Source organism: Nothobranchius furzeri, chromosome 2, assembly GCF_043380555.1.
Source record: "Nothobranchius furzeri strain GRZ-AD chromosome 2, NfurGRZ-RIMD1, whole genome shotgun sequence".
Lineage (NCBI taxonomy): Eukaryota > Metazoa > Chordata > Actinopteri > Cyprinodontiformes > Nothobranchiidae > Nothobranchius > Nothobranchius furzeri.
In genome coordinates this window covers 68,539,583-68,555,364 of record NC_091742.1, presented here as the reverse complement: position 1 = coordinate 68,555,364, position 15,782 = coordinate 68,539,583, and the positions used below count along the sequence as shown (strand labels likewise).

At 38.8% G+C, this 15,782-nt stretch overlaps 1 protein-coding gene across 3 annotated transcripts in view; it reads right to left on the bottom strand.

Moving 5' to 3' along the window:
- Positions 1–14,660, bottom strand: part of LOC107377408 (multiple PDZ domain protein) — a 91,885-nt gene extending 77,225 nt beyond the window's left edge. For all 3 annotated transcript variants that reach the window (XM_070547698.1, XM_070547703.1, XM_070547708.1), the window contains exons 1-3: positions 14,535–14,660; positions 3,936–3,996; positions 996–1,162 (exon numbers count right to left, since the gene is read on the bottom strand). In XM_070547698.1, coding sequence (XP_070403799.1) covers positions 996–1,162; positions 3,936–3,951 — 183 coding nt within the window. In that variant the 5' untranslated portion in view covers positions 3,952–3,996; positions 14,535–14,660. The remainder of the gene's footprint in view (positions 1–995; positions 1,163–3,935; positions 3,997–14,534) is intronic.
- Positions 14,661–15,782: the final 1,122 nt, after the last annotated feature.

Genomic DNA, 15,782 nt, shown 5'->3' with positions numbered 1-15,782 from the left:
GTAACACACAAAAAATTATTTAGGTTTTAATTTCTTATAAAGTTTATTTTTGACAAAAAATGGCACTAAAGGGGTTAAATCTCAAAAACACTTAATTTTATTTTGTTTTGTGAGGACCGAAGCTAAGGAAAAATCTGTGTGTAAAAATAAATAGAACTTTTGAAATATTATATAAATTTTATTAAACATTTTGCTGAAATGCATTTTTCCGTGTGAGGGACCTGAATGTGAGTTTTTATGAATATCTGACACTACACATAAAATACAAAGAGAACCAAAGTATTTTTTTGCTCATTTGTGACTCTCCAAAGCCCTCACAATTCAGCCCCAAAAGAAGTGATGTGGACATAACACACACAAAATAATTTATTTTTTTATACTGTTGATTTTTTTTGACAAAACATGACACTAAAGAGGTAAAATCTCAAAAACACTCAATTATTTTACTATGTTTGGATAGGACTGAAGCTAAGGAAAGAATCTGTGAAAAAATGTTTTGACTTTAGAAATATTATATTTTTTTATTATACATTTTGCTAAAATGCATTTTTTTTTTGTGCGAGGGTCCCCAGTTGAGCTTTTTTTAAGGAACCTTAAAGGGTTAAAGGGACATGAACATTGCCAACCTACACACATCTTTTTATTTTTTATTACCAAATTTATTGACATGTGAAAAATTATATTGGTTAGAGACAGAAATTGATGGTCTTGTTGAGTGACCATCAAGTTCTTAATAAACTCCCTCGAAATGGGGTTAAATTTCCATTTATGCAAACAATGTTTCAATCATTCAGTGATTTACTAATGTTTAGCCTCAGAATGTCCACAGGTGTCATAAAAACTGTTCTTGCTGGTACTGCTAATGTCATGAAACCGTTTTAGATTACTGCCATTGACTAACTATGAACTAATTAATTCTAAAGTAACATAAAGCATTGTAGTAAAACCAGACAGTAAGAAATGAGGGCCAAGCCTCAGATGTTATTAGTTCAAACCTGGTCTCTGAGGTGCTGGACAGACTTCTGCAAGGCCAGGATCTGGTGGAAGAGAGGGCTTTGAAGCACTGATTTCAGCAGGCTGAGCTTCTCCTCAGTGGGCACCTCCCCCCGCTCCTTCAGTTTGGCCTGGAGACGCTCCACCGCCTGCAAGGCACGCTGTGTATCTGCGAGCCGTCGCATATTTCAGTGACAGTGCCGGCCGGGGGAAAGCAGCAGGCGTGGGAGAGACAGGACTTCATTAGAAGAGAGATTGTGAAGCTGGGAGGGAAATTGACATGATTTCATGCATACTTTTTAATATCTTGAATGTCATGCTTTATTTGAACGCACAGCATTTCGTGACAGTTTGGTTTTTTTATGTTTAACAACGATTTGTGAATGAAACTCCCCGAGGGAAGGGAGCTACATATCACAACCAAAGCTTAGCTAAGGCTGATTGGTGCTCAACAGACCTTACCGTATCAAAATCAGGTTTTGCTCTATAGTAAAAACTCAATTTTCACTGCTCTGTTTGTTTTCAGAAAAGCCTGTTTCCTTTTCTGGCTGTTAGGGTCAATGGTGGCTTGAACGGGAGTAGCTATCAGCAAGAAGAGATAAGACAAGCCAGCCCTTCACTGTTTGCTTGCTGGACCCTACATAAGCCCCCTCACAATCAAGCAAGTCCAGAGTGACTTGTTAGTGAGGAAGGGGCAACCCACACATCTTCTGGGCAAAAATGAAGCAATTTCTGAAGCTAGCCAACCATGACTAACACCTAACAGGCCATACACATGGTCCATAGCATTTGTTTCTTTTCTTTTCTCTTCTTTTTTTTCTTTGTTTTCAAACTGAGGAGCCTGGTTGTTTCAACAAAGACTGCAAACAGGCCAATAACACTTGAGCCTCAGCATATTTTGTTTCTTCTTGCTACTGGTTCTGTGCACGTAACTGTCATTTTCATTGCCATTGCTTCAGTGTGGATAATGAAGAGTTCTATCAGACCGTGACATGTAGCCCTTGTGCATTTCATTTGCACTTGAATATCTTAAACACAGTTTAGTCCCAAAACAAGGCGAATAAATATTATTCTTCCAGATTATTGGTGAGATTAATTTCTTGATTACATGATTTTTATATTTTAGATATGTCTTACGATGTGGGCTGGAGCTAGGGCTGGGGGTAAACGATTATTTTTAAAACGATTATTCTGACGATTATTTTATCGAATAGTCGACTATTCTAATGACTATTTAGGCGATTAATCTAGCGATTATTTTTCTATTGCACAATTAACAAAAACCAGAAAATCTCAAATAAATTCCTCAAAATATTGATAAATTGTTACTGTAAGAGAATAAACAGTATGGGCCTTCCATTTTGTAACACTGCTTTTATTGTGTTGGTTGGTTATGTTCTGGTGACGTGTAGAACTTGGGAGTGCAGGCTGCTGCCTGACAGGTGGTAGAAGATGGAGTGTCTCCATGCTGCTTTGTTTTGGTCACTTATGTGTGTGAGGTGAGTGGTGTTACGACTCTTCCTGGGGAGTTTGGCTCGTGTGCAAAAAAGAATTAAGGGACAATAACACGGGATTTAAAAGTTAAAATGATGATCAGGTTTATATACAACAACAAAAAAACATAAATCTTTCCATCCACAGGTTGGGAATAATAAAACTAATTCTGCCTGTGGGGAATTAAAACAAAAGTACAAATAACTAGGGATGTCCCACTGGGCAAAGATTACTGGGTTCTGGACCAAAATGAGGATCTCCAAAGGTCCAAACTCTAAACTGGGTGGTTAAACCAAACTCAAGGTGATATTTTAAACTAAACCGAAAACCCACGACACTCTAAATGTAATAAAAGGGAGATCTGCACCACAAAAAAGATGAACTCTAAACCAAAACGTAACAACTTATCCAAACGCAAGAAGCTGTTAGCGAAAATGCTAACAGTAGCTTTACCAACGTTAAGTTCAAGTTACCTAAATAAACCAAAAGCACCCAGCAAACAGGCCAGCACGGAGGAGAGACCGCTACCACCAAAACAGCTCTCCTAATGTCTGATAGAAGCTCCTTTATGAAGGGAGAAACGCTCCCGGTGATTTTCTACATCTGCAATACAGACAAAGCAGCGCATCTGACCCCGGAAGTTGTTGTCCATTGCCAGGAGACGAAGGTGGGCAAAACAGGAAAGGAATCTAGTAGCGGACGGACATTGTTCCGGGTCTTCGGTATTTGGTGGAGATGTTAGTGAAGGCGGAGAAGAGGGCGAACTAGAGGAAAAATAGGCAGATTCCTCCTCTATTTACAAACTCCTGGGGATGCAACAAGTGGGCGTGGTGCGTCGACTACCGGATCTGACGTCGATGACTTTTTAGAATCGAGCCGTTGACATCATCGACGCTTCGCTACAGCTCTAGCTGGAGCTTTATTTTGGTAGCCTAGAAATCTAGACAGACAGTAGTCAAAGCAAAATTACTTTCTTCTCCATGTTAGTCTAGCCATGCTTCATTGAAGTCTGAGCAGGTCTTCCATTGGTCCAATCAGTGTAGTGTTATGCCAATCACGGTGCTGTATTGGTTTGGTGGGCAGGATGATGTGATGGAGAGGTACAACTAAGATCGCTTTGGCTTGTTTCAAACAGCTTTAGCATCAACTTTGGCCTTTGTAGACTTGGGCTTTTTTTAGACAAGAGCAGATAGAGGTACTTAAGTGCTTTATTTAGAAAAAGGGTGTATTTGTGTCTTCTTCGACAGTGTATGGAGGACCGCCTGTTGACTGACATCCGTAGTGGTGAGTATGTCACGTTGCTCATTGTCCAATAGCATGTGGAGACAGTTTGAAAGACAATCATAGATTATACCCCATGACTGAGATCTGTGTATGGGTCGTGGCCACTGCAGTTTTGAACTATGAATCATTGAAAATATTAAATATAGATAAAAAACACAACTTACCCATTGTTTCTATCATTTTCAGACCCTCGAGGGAACTTGAATTCTTCTCCTTTTTCAAGGCCTGAAAATAACCATTACAATAAATTAGCAATTAAATGACTGACCAAGGGGGGAACAATTCACACATGTTTGTCACTTCCAGAGGGTAAACAGAAAACAGGAAGTGGGAACAAAAACTTCCCAAACACTCAAAAACAAATTCACCTCCTCAGTCTGGATAATGTTTATCTCTTCAGAATACATCCTAATAAACATTCTGTTCAAGAACACTTCCATTGTAGTCCGTTAGCTCCTTTTATATTAGACCAATCATTTTACAGATGAATTACTGCAAAGTATTATAAATTCCTGGTACTACATTCATCAGTGGGCTCTGGGCTTTAAAATATATTGAGTGTGCAAATTCATTCAACACTGTTACTGGTGTGCATTAGTATTAATATTAATATTTCCCTTCCCAACAGAACATTCTCTTATATTGTGTAATCGTGTGCAAGCATGTGGCTTATCAATTATTTGGAAACTAGGAGTACCATTCTTTTGTAATATTGTCAGCGTACGATTCATGATTTTGCTGTAAGTGTTTGCGAGTGACTACAGCTGGATATGTATTGAAAGGAGCTCAAATACCACATATGTAAGGTTCAGGGCTGAGAAAACTTTTTTACGTCACAAAAACACCCTAAAAACTTCTTAAATCAGTTCATTATTAACTGTTTTCTAAATGTTGAAACCAGCATTAGCCATGGATAAAACAGTTCCTCAAAACATACATGATCAAGAAATAGTCAACCTACAGCATTATGGGCTTAAATAAGGGCCATAATGTTGTTGTAGTTAAAAGAAAAATTTGAAATTGAAAATATGTAAACTGAAAGCAAAAGTCACATTTTTAGAGTGAACTTTGAAAAAGAAAGACTTGGATTTAAAATAAAATCAAACGTTTGGAATATTTGTAAGAACTGAAACCCCAATGGTATTTTTATTTAGAATTTTTCTGAGTAAACTTTACTAAAGAATTTTCAGTAATTTTTTTTTAATTATTGTTTTTTTAAAAATCCATTCAGTCTCAGATTACATTTTTTTCACATTCAGATCTTTTTAATTAATGTACAAAAAATTTCTTCAGGTTCAGATTTTTCTTTCAGCTTCAGATTTTTTTTTCACTTTCGGATCTGTATTTTTCAGTTACAGACTTTTGGCCCTGTTTTGGCCTGGTGGGCATGGCTACACAGAGAGGGGCGGGGAATCATGAGTGACAGCAGGACGCTGGAGGCTGAAGACGGCCCATTTTTCATGTTGCCTTCAGGAAACCTGGGAATAAACACAATTTATCAAACACCTCCTGCACTGTATTATTTGATAATGGTTAGATAACATGTCATGCATAACTGCTTAAACTCAGTTACTAAAGCTCTTTCAATCAGTAATGTGTACAAATTACGCAGTGACTGATCAATTATGAGAAGTTTTCCCAACTACTACGTTAGAAGTAGTAGAAGTTAGGCACGGACAGACAGGGAAGTTGTCCGGGGCGGCATTTTTTCATGACACAAAAGGGACGCACAAGCGCTGAGTAAAAAAATTAAAAAGAAAGAAATCTGTGCCGCACCGAGGTTTTCTATTCTATCTGTCATATCACAGAGTCTGGATTGGAAACAACAAGTTGGCGCCCCCTGCAGCTGCAGGCGCTCCTGCTGACTGAGAGGGTTCAGGTGCACTGTGTGTGTATGAAGAAGAGGAAGGGGAGGGGCGCGGCGGGGGAATTCACCTCTGGGTCTTTCCCAAATGAAATGAGCGGGTAGGGGCTGAATCAACTGTATTAACATGGCTAAAGTCAATCACATCTTGATGTTCTTCCATTTAACACACGTTTCATTCATAATATCATAAACACAGGCCTATCATTCTTTCAGGTTTTTCTGAATTGTGTGAAATGGCCGAATAAAAAAAGGAAAAACAAAACGATTTTGTGGTCACCCACCCAGGTCAAATTGTTTAGTCCTGACTAAAGGAAACTTATTGAGTCAAGAGCCAAACAGAAGAGATGAACATGAAAAAGCTAAAACCACCAGCCGCATTGTGGGGGCCTGGGAAAGACCCAGAGGTGAATTCCCCCACCGCGCCCCTCCCCTTCCTCTTCTTCATACACACACGGTACACCCACCTGAACCCTCTCAGTCAGCAGGAGCGCCTGCAGCTGCAGGGGGCGCCAACTTGCTGTTTCCAATCCAGACTCTGTGATATGACAGATTGAATATAAACCTCGGTGCGGCGCAGATTTCTTTCTTTTTATTTTTTTACTCAGCGCTTGCCCTTTTGTGTCATGAAAAAATGCCGCCCCGGACAACTGCCCTGTCTGACCGTGCCTAAAACTGCTACTGATTTCACCATGAAAATTAAATAAAAAAACAGAATAGCCGAAAATGAATCTTACTTTTAACCGTAACAATAGCCACTTCGTAAATTCTTAGCATTCACAGACTGCAGTGTAACTTTTCCAAACTTAAACACTCACCTGACTGTTCGCACCAGCAGTGTTGTTGGATGACGACGCCATCGTTCCCTGAGGCACAACAGCAGCACCCACGTATGCTACTTTGAGAGCATGGGAAATGATCACTTCTCACGTAGTAGTTGGGAAAACTTCTCATAATTGATCAGTCACTGTGTAATTTGTACACATTACTGATTGAAAGAGCTTTAGTAACTGAGTTTAAGCAGTTATGCATGACATGTTATCTAACCATTATCAAATAATACAGTGCAGGTTACTGATTGAAAGAGCTTTAGTAACTGAGTTTAAGCAGTTATGCATGACATGTTATCTAACCATTATCAAATAATACAGTGCAGGAGGTGTTTGATAAATTGTGTTTATTCCCAGGTTTCCTGAAGGCAACATGAAAAATGGGCCGTCTTCAGCCTCCAGCGTCCTGCTGTCACTCATGATTCCCCGCCCCTCTCTGTGTAGCCACGCCCACCAGGCCAAAACAGGGCCAAAAGTCTGTAACTGAAAAATACAGATCCGAAAGTGAAAAAAAAAATCTGAAGCTGAAAGAAAAAATCTGAACCTGAAGAATTTTTTTGTACATTAATTTAAAGGATCTGAATGTGAAAAAATTTAATCTGAGACTGAATGGATTTAAAAAAAAAACAATAATTAAAAAAAATTACTGAAAATTCTTTAGTAAAGTTTACTCAGAAAAATTCTAAATAAAAATATCATTGGGGTTTCAGTTCTTACAAATATTCCAAACGTTTGATTTTATTTTCAATCCAAGTCTTTCTTTTTCAAAGTTCACTCTAAAAATGTGACTTTTGCTTTCAGTTTACATATTTTCAATTTCAAATTTTTCTTTTAACTACACAAACATTTTGGCCCTTATTTAAGCCCATACAGCATCAGGGCTCTTCACACTGAGATGCCAAGTAACCATAACAACCATATCATGGTATTATTATGAACCTCACTTACAACTACATTGTTTAAAAATGGAATGCACAATATCAATTTCCGTATTATTGGGGTTCTTTTTTTAAATGTTTTTCTTATTTTTATATTCTCCCTGTGTTTTATTGATTTTTAGCTGTTAGTTCTAGGGCGACGGTGGCACAGGAGTTAAGTGCTCGCCCCGTAATCGGAAGGTTGCAGGTTCGAGCCCCACTCAGTCTGTCGCTGTCGTTGTGTCCTTGGGCAAGACACTTAACCCACGTTGCCTGCTGGTGGTGGTCGGAGGGACCGGTGGCGCCAGTGCTCGGCAGCCTCGCCTCTGTCAGTGCGCCCCAGGGCAGCTGTGGCTACATTGTCGCTCATCCCCACCAGTGTGTGAATGTGTGTGTGAATGACTGATTGTGTTGTAAAGCGCCTTGGGGGGTTCCAGGACTCTAGAAGGCACTATATCAAATACAGGCCATTTACCATTTAAATTTTGTTGTTTTTCCTTTTTATCTTTTATCTCTGTTCTACATGACTGTCTGACGCTGGTTTAATTAACTAACATTTTTAGTGTACAGCGCCTTGTTTGGTTGTAATGCCTTGTTGAATGCGCTTTATAAATAAAATGGTATGGTATGGTATTGGAGGTGCAAACACACCACTGGTGTTCCAGTTTATGTTTTATGAGCTCAAAGCTTTCACTCTTTAGTATATACAATTTACCATAAAACGTTTAGCTGACGTATATAAATGTCATAGCAAAATAAAACCCTACACATTTAGATAACATTTTAAAACACAATATAATGTTTTAGCTTAAAAATTAAATTGTTTAACTCAAATCAATTTGAGAAAAACAAAATAATTTTATATTGATGTCCATTTACCTACATACTGTCTTACTTATGTCTAGATTATCAAAATATACTCTAAATATCTACTTTTAGCACTTTTCTCAGGAAGTTTTGATGTCTTTGGACCTCTAACAACATGGCAAAGATTCTTGCAAGGCATTTTGGGTAGCATATGACCACATAATGACTATTAGTCCTTTTGCTTGGATGTTTTCCTTCTTCTACCTCATTTCTGAAGGCTATTGCTGCTGTTGACTTTTGACAAATCCTGTTGAGGAGTGATGACAACTCCCACAGAGGGAATGCCATAACTAACCTAAGAAGTGGTTTGGTTACAAGCAGATCATGACTCACAGAGACCACACGGGTAAATGGAGATCGGCCCAACAATTGAAAATCTTTAAAAAGTCTCAAAATAGTTTGTGGTGAGCACTTCATGTTGAAGCATGAGGGTATGTTTGATTCATAATGGATTGTTTGTATCATGTGTGAGTGAGTAAGAACTGTGTTGGAGTAGCAACAAAAAAGAAACAGCAATCACAACACAGCAAGCAGTTTGAAAAAGTTAGGACTTTAGTAGGAAAAACAAGTTTTCTGCTTGTCATTTTATAACCAAAATACGTAAGTAACTTACTCAGATTTTATTAGTGGCATCTGGTAACACTTTACAATAAGGGTCCCTTTATTAATGTTGGTTAGTGCATTATTAAGCATTAATAGACAAAGACTCCCTGTGTTATAGTAACCGTTATTGTTAACTATTTAGTGTCCTTAAGGTTAGGACAAAGGGCAAGGGGAGATGTCTGCTTGGTAATGCATTACATAATTTGGTTAAGCGGTTGTTAATACTTAATCAGTTTATTAATGCTTAATAATGCACTAAGTAACGTTAATAAAGGGACCCTTATTGTAAAGTGTTCCCCGACACTTATTTCAAGACTTGAGTAGATACCTGCACTGGTAACTTTAGTTGTATGTGGGTAAAATGTCCTCAGAGTAGTTAAACTTGGTGGATGTTATCTGGCCTAAATGCCTGAAAATATTTCTTTTGTTTTATGTTTTAAGTAGGGCCGGGACTTTAACGCGTTAATTACAATTAATTAATTAGAAAAAAATAACGCGTTAAAAAAATTAACGCATTTAATCGCAGCTTGCATTTCAAGCACGGTGGAACCTTTGTCATTGCACAATTTCCTCGTAGACTGAATATCACTGACGCACACAACAATGCGCAGTGCTAATGGCTACTAAAACGGAATAAAAACAGAAAGAAGTTGCCTTGCTTGGACTGATGCAGGATTTAGGAAACACGTCCGCCTCTTTTCTTAACTTGGAAAAAAAAACTTCCAGACAACAACGGAGTCCGTGTCGTGGACATTTTTCAGAGATCGTCTCTGCTGCGGCTGCCCGGTGGCACCGGAAACTTTACAAAAGTTGCGGTAAGCTATATTTTTTAACATTTACGTAACATCTGTGCAGCGCTGAAAGCACCAGACAGAATAATTCTTTGCCCTAACAGTAGTTTATGAAAGTAGTCAGACAAACGAGAGGCACCTGGCTGCCGCTGGGAGAACGCTCCGTGTTCTCACTACTCTGTAAACAATCACAGACAACGTGTCTTAAAGTTGAAAACAGAAGTTTAAGTTAAAACAGAAACACTCTGAAACTTGTCTGATGATTTTCTAAACAATTCTGCCGGTGAATTATATGTTTCTGAGACGAGTCACTGTCTAAACATCATCACATGCATTACTATCATTAAGCAGCGAGGTGCGTTGAAGCTGTCATCAGCTAAGGGGCGGATGCTTAAGTGTATCAGGGGCAGCAAGGAACGAGGAAGTTGTGATCAGGCTGGAGATCACACCAGACTCGCTGCAGCAGGCGTGAATCTGCGGGTCTGCAGCACCCCCTTCTTAATGTGACATCAGGACTTCCCATGTAAGGAAGGTCCGCTCACCTGTTCATCAGATCATTATTTCCTCGCCATGATCTTTTATCTTCCCATCATCCTCCAGTCATCCAACTGGAACCAGTTAGTGTTCCTGATTATTCTCAGAATATGCCACGCCTGCTCTGGTGTTAAAAGTTAGTACATTTAAGTCCTAGATCATATTTGTGCCTGTTCTACTTTCATTTAGAAGGATTATTATTTATGTGTGTTTTTACTGCATTATGAGTAGAAATGCTAATAAAAACTCCCAATTATACAAACAAGTGAAACTGGAAAAGTTAGAATCTGGTGCAAAGTCAAATTTATTTCAGTCATTCAACTAGACAGAGAGACTATTTAAAGGCTCAGGAACCCTTTGAATAAATAAAATGCATTTTTTTAATTAAAAGCTTTAGTTTACAGTAATAACCATGTCTAATGTTTGATTCTGTCTCATAATTTTAATTAAAAGTTTTACTTTGAGAGCACATTTTCCTGAACGATTAAAATGCGATTAATTTAGATTAATTACAAAGCCTGTAATTAATTAGATTAAAATTTTTAATCAAGTCCCAGCCCTAATTTTAAAATAATCGTTTTATTTCACAGTTCAGCAATTTTCAAAATAGCAAACTAAATCTGTAGTTAAAAATCTACAAAAACTAAAGTGAAAATGTTTTTATTTTTACATTTCAGTCACCCTTAGTGTTGGATTGAACATTATTTAAGAGGCTAAAGCTAAACTTTAAAATACGATAAATCCCCCAGAATTTATGGCATTCATTTGCAACTAGAAAACAACAGATGAGGGTTTGTCTAGTGAAAATGTCTGTATTATGTTCTTATTTGAATCCAGACAGTGAAGGCAGTGTAACAGACCCATGTAATGTGTGCATACAGTAGGGCTGGGGGTAAACGATTATTTTTAAAACGATTATTCTGACGATTATTTTATCGAATAGTCGATTATTCTAATGACTATTTAGAAAATTAATCTAATGATTATTTTTCTATTGCACAATTAACAAAAACCAAAAAATCTCAAATAAATTCCTCAAACAAATTGATTAATTCTTACTGTAAGAGAATAAACACTACAGGCCTTCCATTTTGTATAACACTGCTTTTATTGTGTTGCGGCTGGTTATGTTCTGGTGACGTGTAGAACTTGGGAGTGCAGGCTGCTGCCTGAGAGGTGGTTGGAGACGGAGTGTCTCCATGCTGCTTTGTTTTGGTCACTTATGAGCGTGAGGCGAGTGGTGTTACGATCCTTCCTGGGGAGTTTGGCTCGTGTGCAAAAAGGAAGGGACAATAACGGGATTTAAAAGTTAAAATGATGATCAGGTTTATTTACAACAACAAAAATCATAAATCTTTCCATCCACAGGTTGGGAATAATAAAACTAATTCTGCCTGTGGGGAATTAAAACAAAGTACAAATAAGTAGGGATGTCCCACTGGGCAAAGATTACAGGGTTCTGGACCAAAATAAGGATCTCCAAAAGTCCAAACTCTAAACTGGGTGGTTAAACCAAACTCAGGTGATATTTTACACTAAACCGAAAACCCACTAGCCTAGTGAACTAGACCAAATTCTTGCTTTGCAAAGAATGGTCTAGGCATGCTCCACTGGAACCTCAGCAGCTCCTGCCAGGACTCTGGCTGGCCAATCACAGCTCTCTAGAGGGGTTTCAAACACATAAAGAGCTGTGATTGGTCCCTAATGGTGGGCCAATCATAGTGCTCTATCTGCTTAGTGAACAAATCAAAGAGCTGTATCCGCTTTGTAGGCCAATCAGGGCACTCTATATGCCTGGTGGGTGGGATGATGCAACAGAGTGAAACAAGAGTATGTCACATTCATTGTCCAGTGGAATGCGGAGATCATTTGAAAGACAACGGTAGAACCCGCCCCACAACCGAGAGCCGTCAATGGAGCATGGCCAGACTAAATAATACATTTATTTAGTCTGGCTTGCCAGGCTAAAAACCCACAACACTCTAAATGTAATAAAAGGGAGATCTGCACCTAAAAAAAGATGAACTCTAAACCAAAACGTAACAGCTTATCCAAACGCAAGAAGCTGTTAGCGAAGATGCTAACAGTAGCTTTACCAACGTTAAGTTCAAGTTACCAAGTTTAAATAAACCAAAAACACCCAGCAGCAAACAGACCAGCACGGAGGAGAGACTGCTACCACCAAAACAGCTCTCCTAATGTCTGAAAGAAGCTCCTTTATGAAGGGAGAAACTCTCCAGGTGATTTTCTACATCTGCGGTAGACACGAAGCAGCGCATCTGACCCCGGAAGTTGTTGTCCGTTGCCGGGAGACGAATGCGGGCAAAACAGGAAAAGAATCCAGTAGTGGACGGACATTGTTCCGGGTCTTCGGTATTTGGCGGAGATGTTAGTGAAGGCGGAGAAGAGGACGAACTAGAGGAAAAACAGGCAGATTCCTCCTCTATTTACAAACTCCTGGGGATGCAACAAGTGGGCGTTGTGCGTCGACTTCCGGATCTGACGTCGACAAATTTTTAGAATCGAGCCGTCGACGTCGTCGAGGCTTCGCTACAGCCCTAGCATACAGGAATTCAGCATGCTGGAAAAGACAGTTGCATGACGAGCAGCCTTCAAAGCAAATTATTTTCTTTTTTGGCTTTAATCCCCTTCAGGTATCGCCACGGCAAATCATCGGTCTGCATTGAGCCCCAGTTCACAGTGACATCTCTAACAAAAACACGGAGCCAGCCAACAGTGAAAGATTCGTTGATAAACACAGAGAAATTGCAGACGAACAGCAAAACGTTGTGGTTTCCCATTCTGCAGCACCTGAGGTGACCACGCTGGTAGCTACAGGTGTTTTTAGATAAAGGTTAGCCTGATGGCTGTGGTGCCACGTGCCTCCCCAATTACGGCAACATGCATCACTCAATAGAGCCGCAAAATGAGGACAAATACAATTTGAAAATGAGATAATTTACTTTTTTACTTTTATGTACATCTGAAAATGTGTACTTTAAAAAGTTTTTGAATACTTCTACTTTTACTTAAGCAATTTTTTTACCCATTCTGCACTTTTACTAATAAAGTACTTCTTCCACTATTGCCTTAACCTGAAAGGATGTTAACTATTTTAGAATTTTATTAAATGCAATGTAGACATTTAAACAAATCTTCAGAGTTGTTATGTTTATGTTTATTCATTTAGCAGATGCTTTTATCCAAAGCGACTAACAATGTATAACTTATAGGGCATGTTGTGATCTGTGGGGGAAACTAGAGTACCCGGAGGAAAGCCACGCATGCATGGGGAGAACATGCAACTCCACGCAGAAAGGCTGCAGCCGAGTTTCGAACCTGCAACCTTCGTGCTGCGAGGCAACAGTGCTAACCACTGAGCCACCATGCAGCCTTTTGAAGTATTGTCATGAAATTTTGATTAATCCAAGATTTTTAGACTATTTACTGAATACGTAATTATAATAATATATTCTGATGGGTGGGTGGGTGGGTGATGAATGGATGGATGTTAGACGAATGGATGGGTGGATGTTGATGGATGGATGGATGGATGTTATATGGATAATGGATGGATGGAAAGATGTTAGATGGGTGGATGGATGGATGTTAGATGGATGATTGATGGATGGGTGGATGGATGTTAGATGGATAACGGATGGATGGATGATGCCTGGATGAATGAATGTTAGATGGATGATAGATGGATGATGGGTGGATGGATAATATTCTATTCTGACGTCACAGAATAACTTCAAAAGTGTTTTGAGTAGTGTGTACCTGTGTTTATGTAAACACATTATAAAAAACGAAATTATTCCTCCATAGCTAAAGAGTATGTGACTCCTGGTTTACCCGAGGTTCCTTTAACTCACCATAAACAGCAGGTTTTCTGCAATATTTACCGTCAACAATAAAAGCAGAGTCACATTAAGCTGTATTGTGTTATTGATGCGTGAAATTAAAAGAAATCGTACACCACTGCATGTAAATAGAGTCTAGGATTGTTTATATTTTGAATGTTGTCGCCAAAGTGACTCGGGACAATCCGCTTTTCTCAGCTCCTCCCTCATCTGCGGAGCGAAGCAACAGGCTGTCTGAGAGGGAAATGGTGAAGTTTGATCCTGTATAGCTTATAAAGTACACGAACACACACGTTTTTGACTCACGGTGCATAAAAGATGTCTCACGAGTGGAATTAGACCCGTGAAAGCTTTTTAACTCAAGAGTCATCGCGATAACTCAGACGTCTCGTTATCTTTCCTTTAATTTGCGACTACGAACAAAAGGTTTTTGGGAACGCCGAAATAACATCCTTCCTAAATAATGTAAAGCGAGTTTCTCTGGTGAGATTTACCTTGAAATAATGATTTCCATGAGTGTGGAGTGGCTGCGGTCCCGACGACCAGACAGGCTCCCGGAGGTTCCTCTGAAGTCCCGCAGCTAACGGAGCTCTGGTGGGGCTTAAAGATGGGGCGTTCAGGAACCCGAACCTCGCGTTGGATGTTTTCTCCAACCTGCACTGGGACTGAAGAGCGCCGCTTGCTGGCTGCCCAGGCTCCCAAGACCCAATTCGTCTGTAATCATGACGAAACAGACACACTCGAACAATACAACTTATTCCAACACTGGGTACTTGAATTAAATTATCATTAAGGTATTAATTATAGTACTACTATCACAGCTAGTTATTACAATAGTCTACTGTTATTACAGGGGTCTGCAATCTGGTGCTCTGAAGCCACAAGCAGCTGTTTGGATTTTAATTCAGCATCCTGTAGGAGAAAATCAAATATCCAAACTTTGTGCTGAAGATTTTTAAAATATTTTGTTAATTTCTAAACTTTATATTAAAAATCTAATTTGTTGTTTTTATTATGTGATAGCAAATATTTTATTGTAATAATGTATGGAAAAAGGAAAGTAAAAGATTCCTGACTTCATTCCTGAATCTCCGACAAAAAAAAGTCAAACTTATGATTTGAATCTCAAAGTTCTGACACTTATTTCTCAGAATTCTGAGAAATAAGTGAGTACCATAAGTGGCCCTATCTCTTCATAGGTAGGCCTATTTCTCAAATACTAAAACTGTACCAGCTGTGGCTTTAAAAAGTTTTATTCCAGTGGGCCGAAGGTAAAAATGGCGCTCAAATTTAAATTATTTTTCAGTTGAATTCCACCCTAAAACTAGAATTCCAACTCGAGAAGCCACAGCCTCAAAATCCAAAATAGCTACTGGTGCAAGTTGTATCTCAGTAAAGTTGGCAGCCTTGATTCAGTCTCAGCTACTTCTGTCTGATCACTTTTAGTGATGATGTTGCTAAAGTGCATCTATTTAATTTAAGTTAAGTAGCTATATAGCAATTAAATATAGCTATAATTATATAGCCAATATAGCTAATTTGTTTTAGCTAAGTAGCTATGTAGCAATTAGCAGCATAGCTAATTAGTTAGCTAGCCAGCTAATACTTTACAGCACATCCCATTTGTGCTTGGAAGTTACATTTTTTTAAGTTCAAAGTTGAAAAAACAAACAAAGGGAACATCCACAAAAGTTTAAGTTTCAACTCAAGAAAGCTTAAGATCCTTGCCTCCTTCTGCAGGT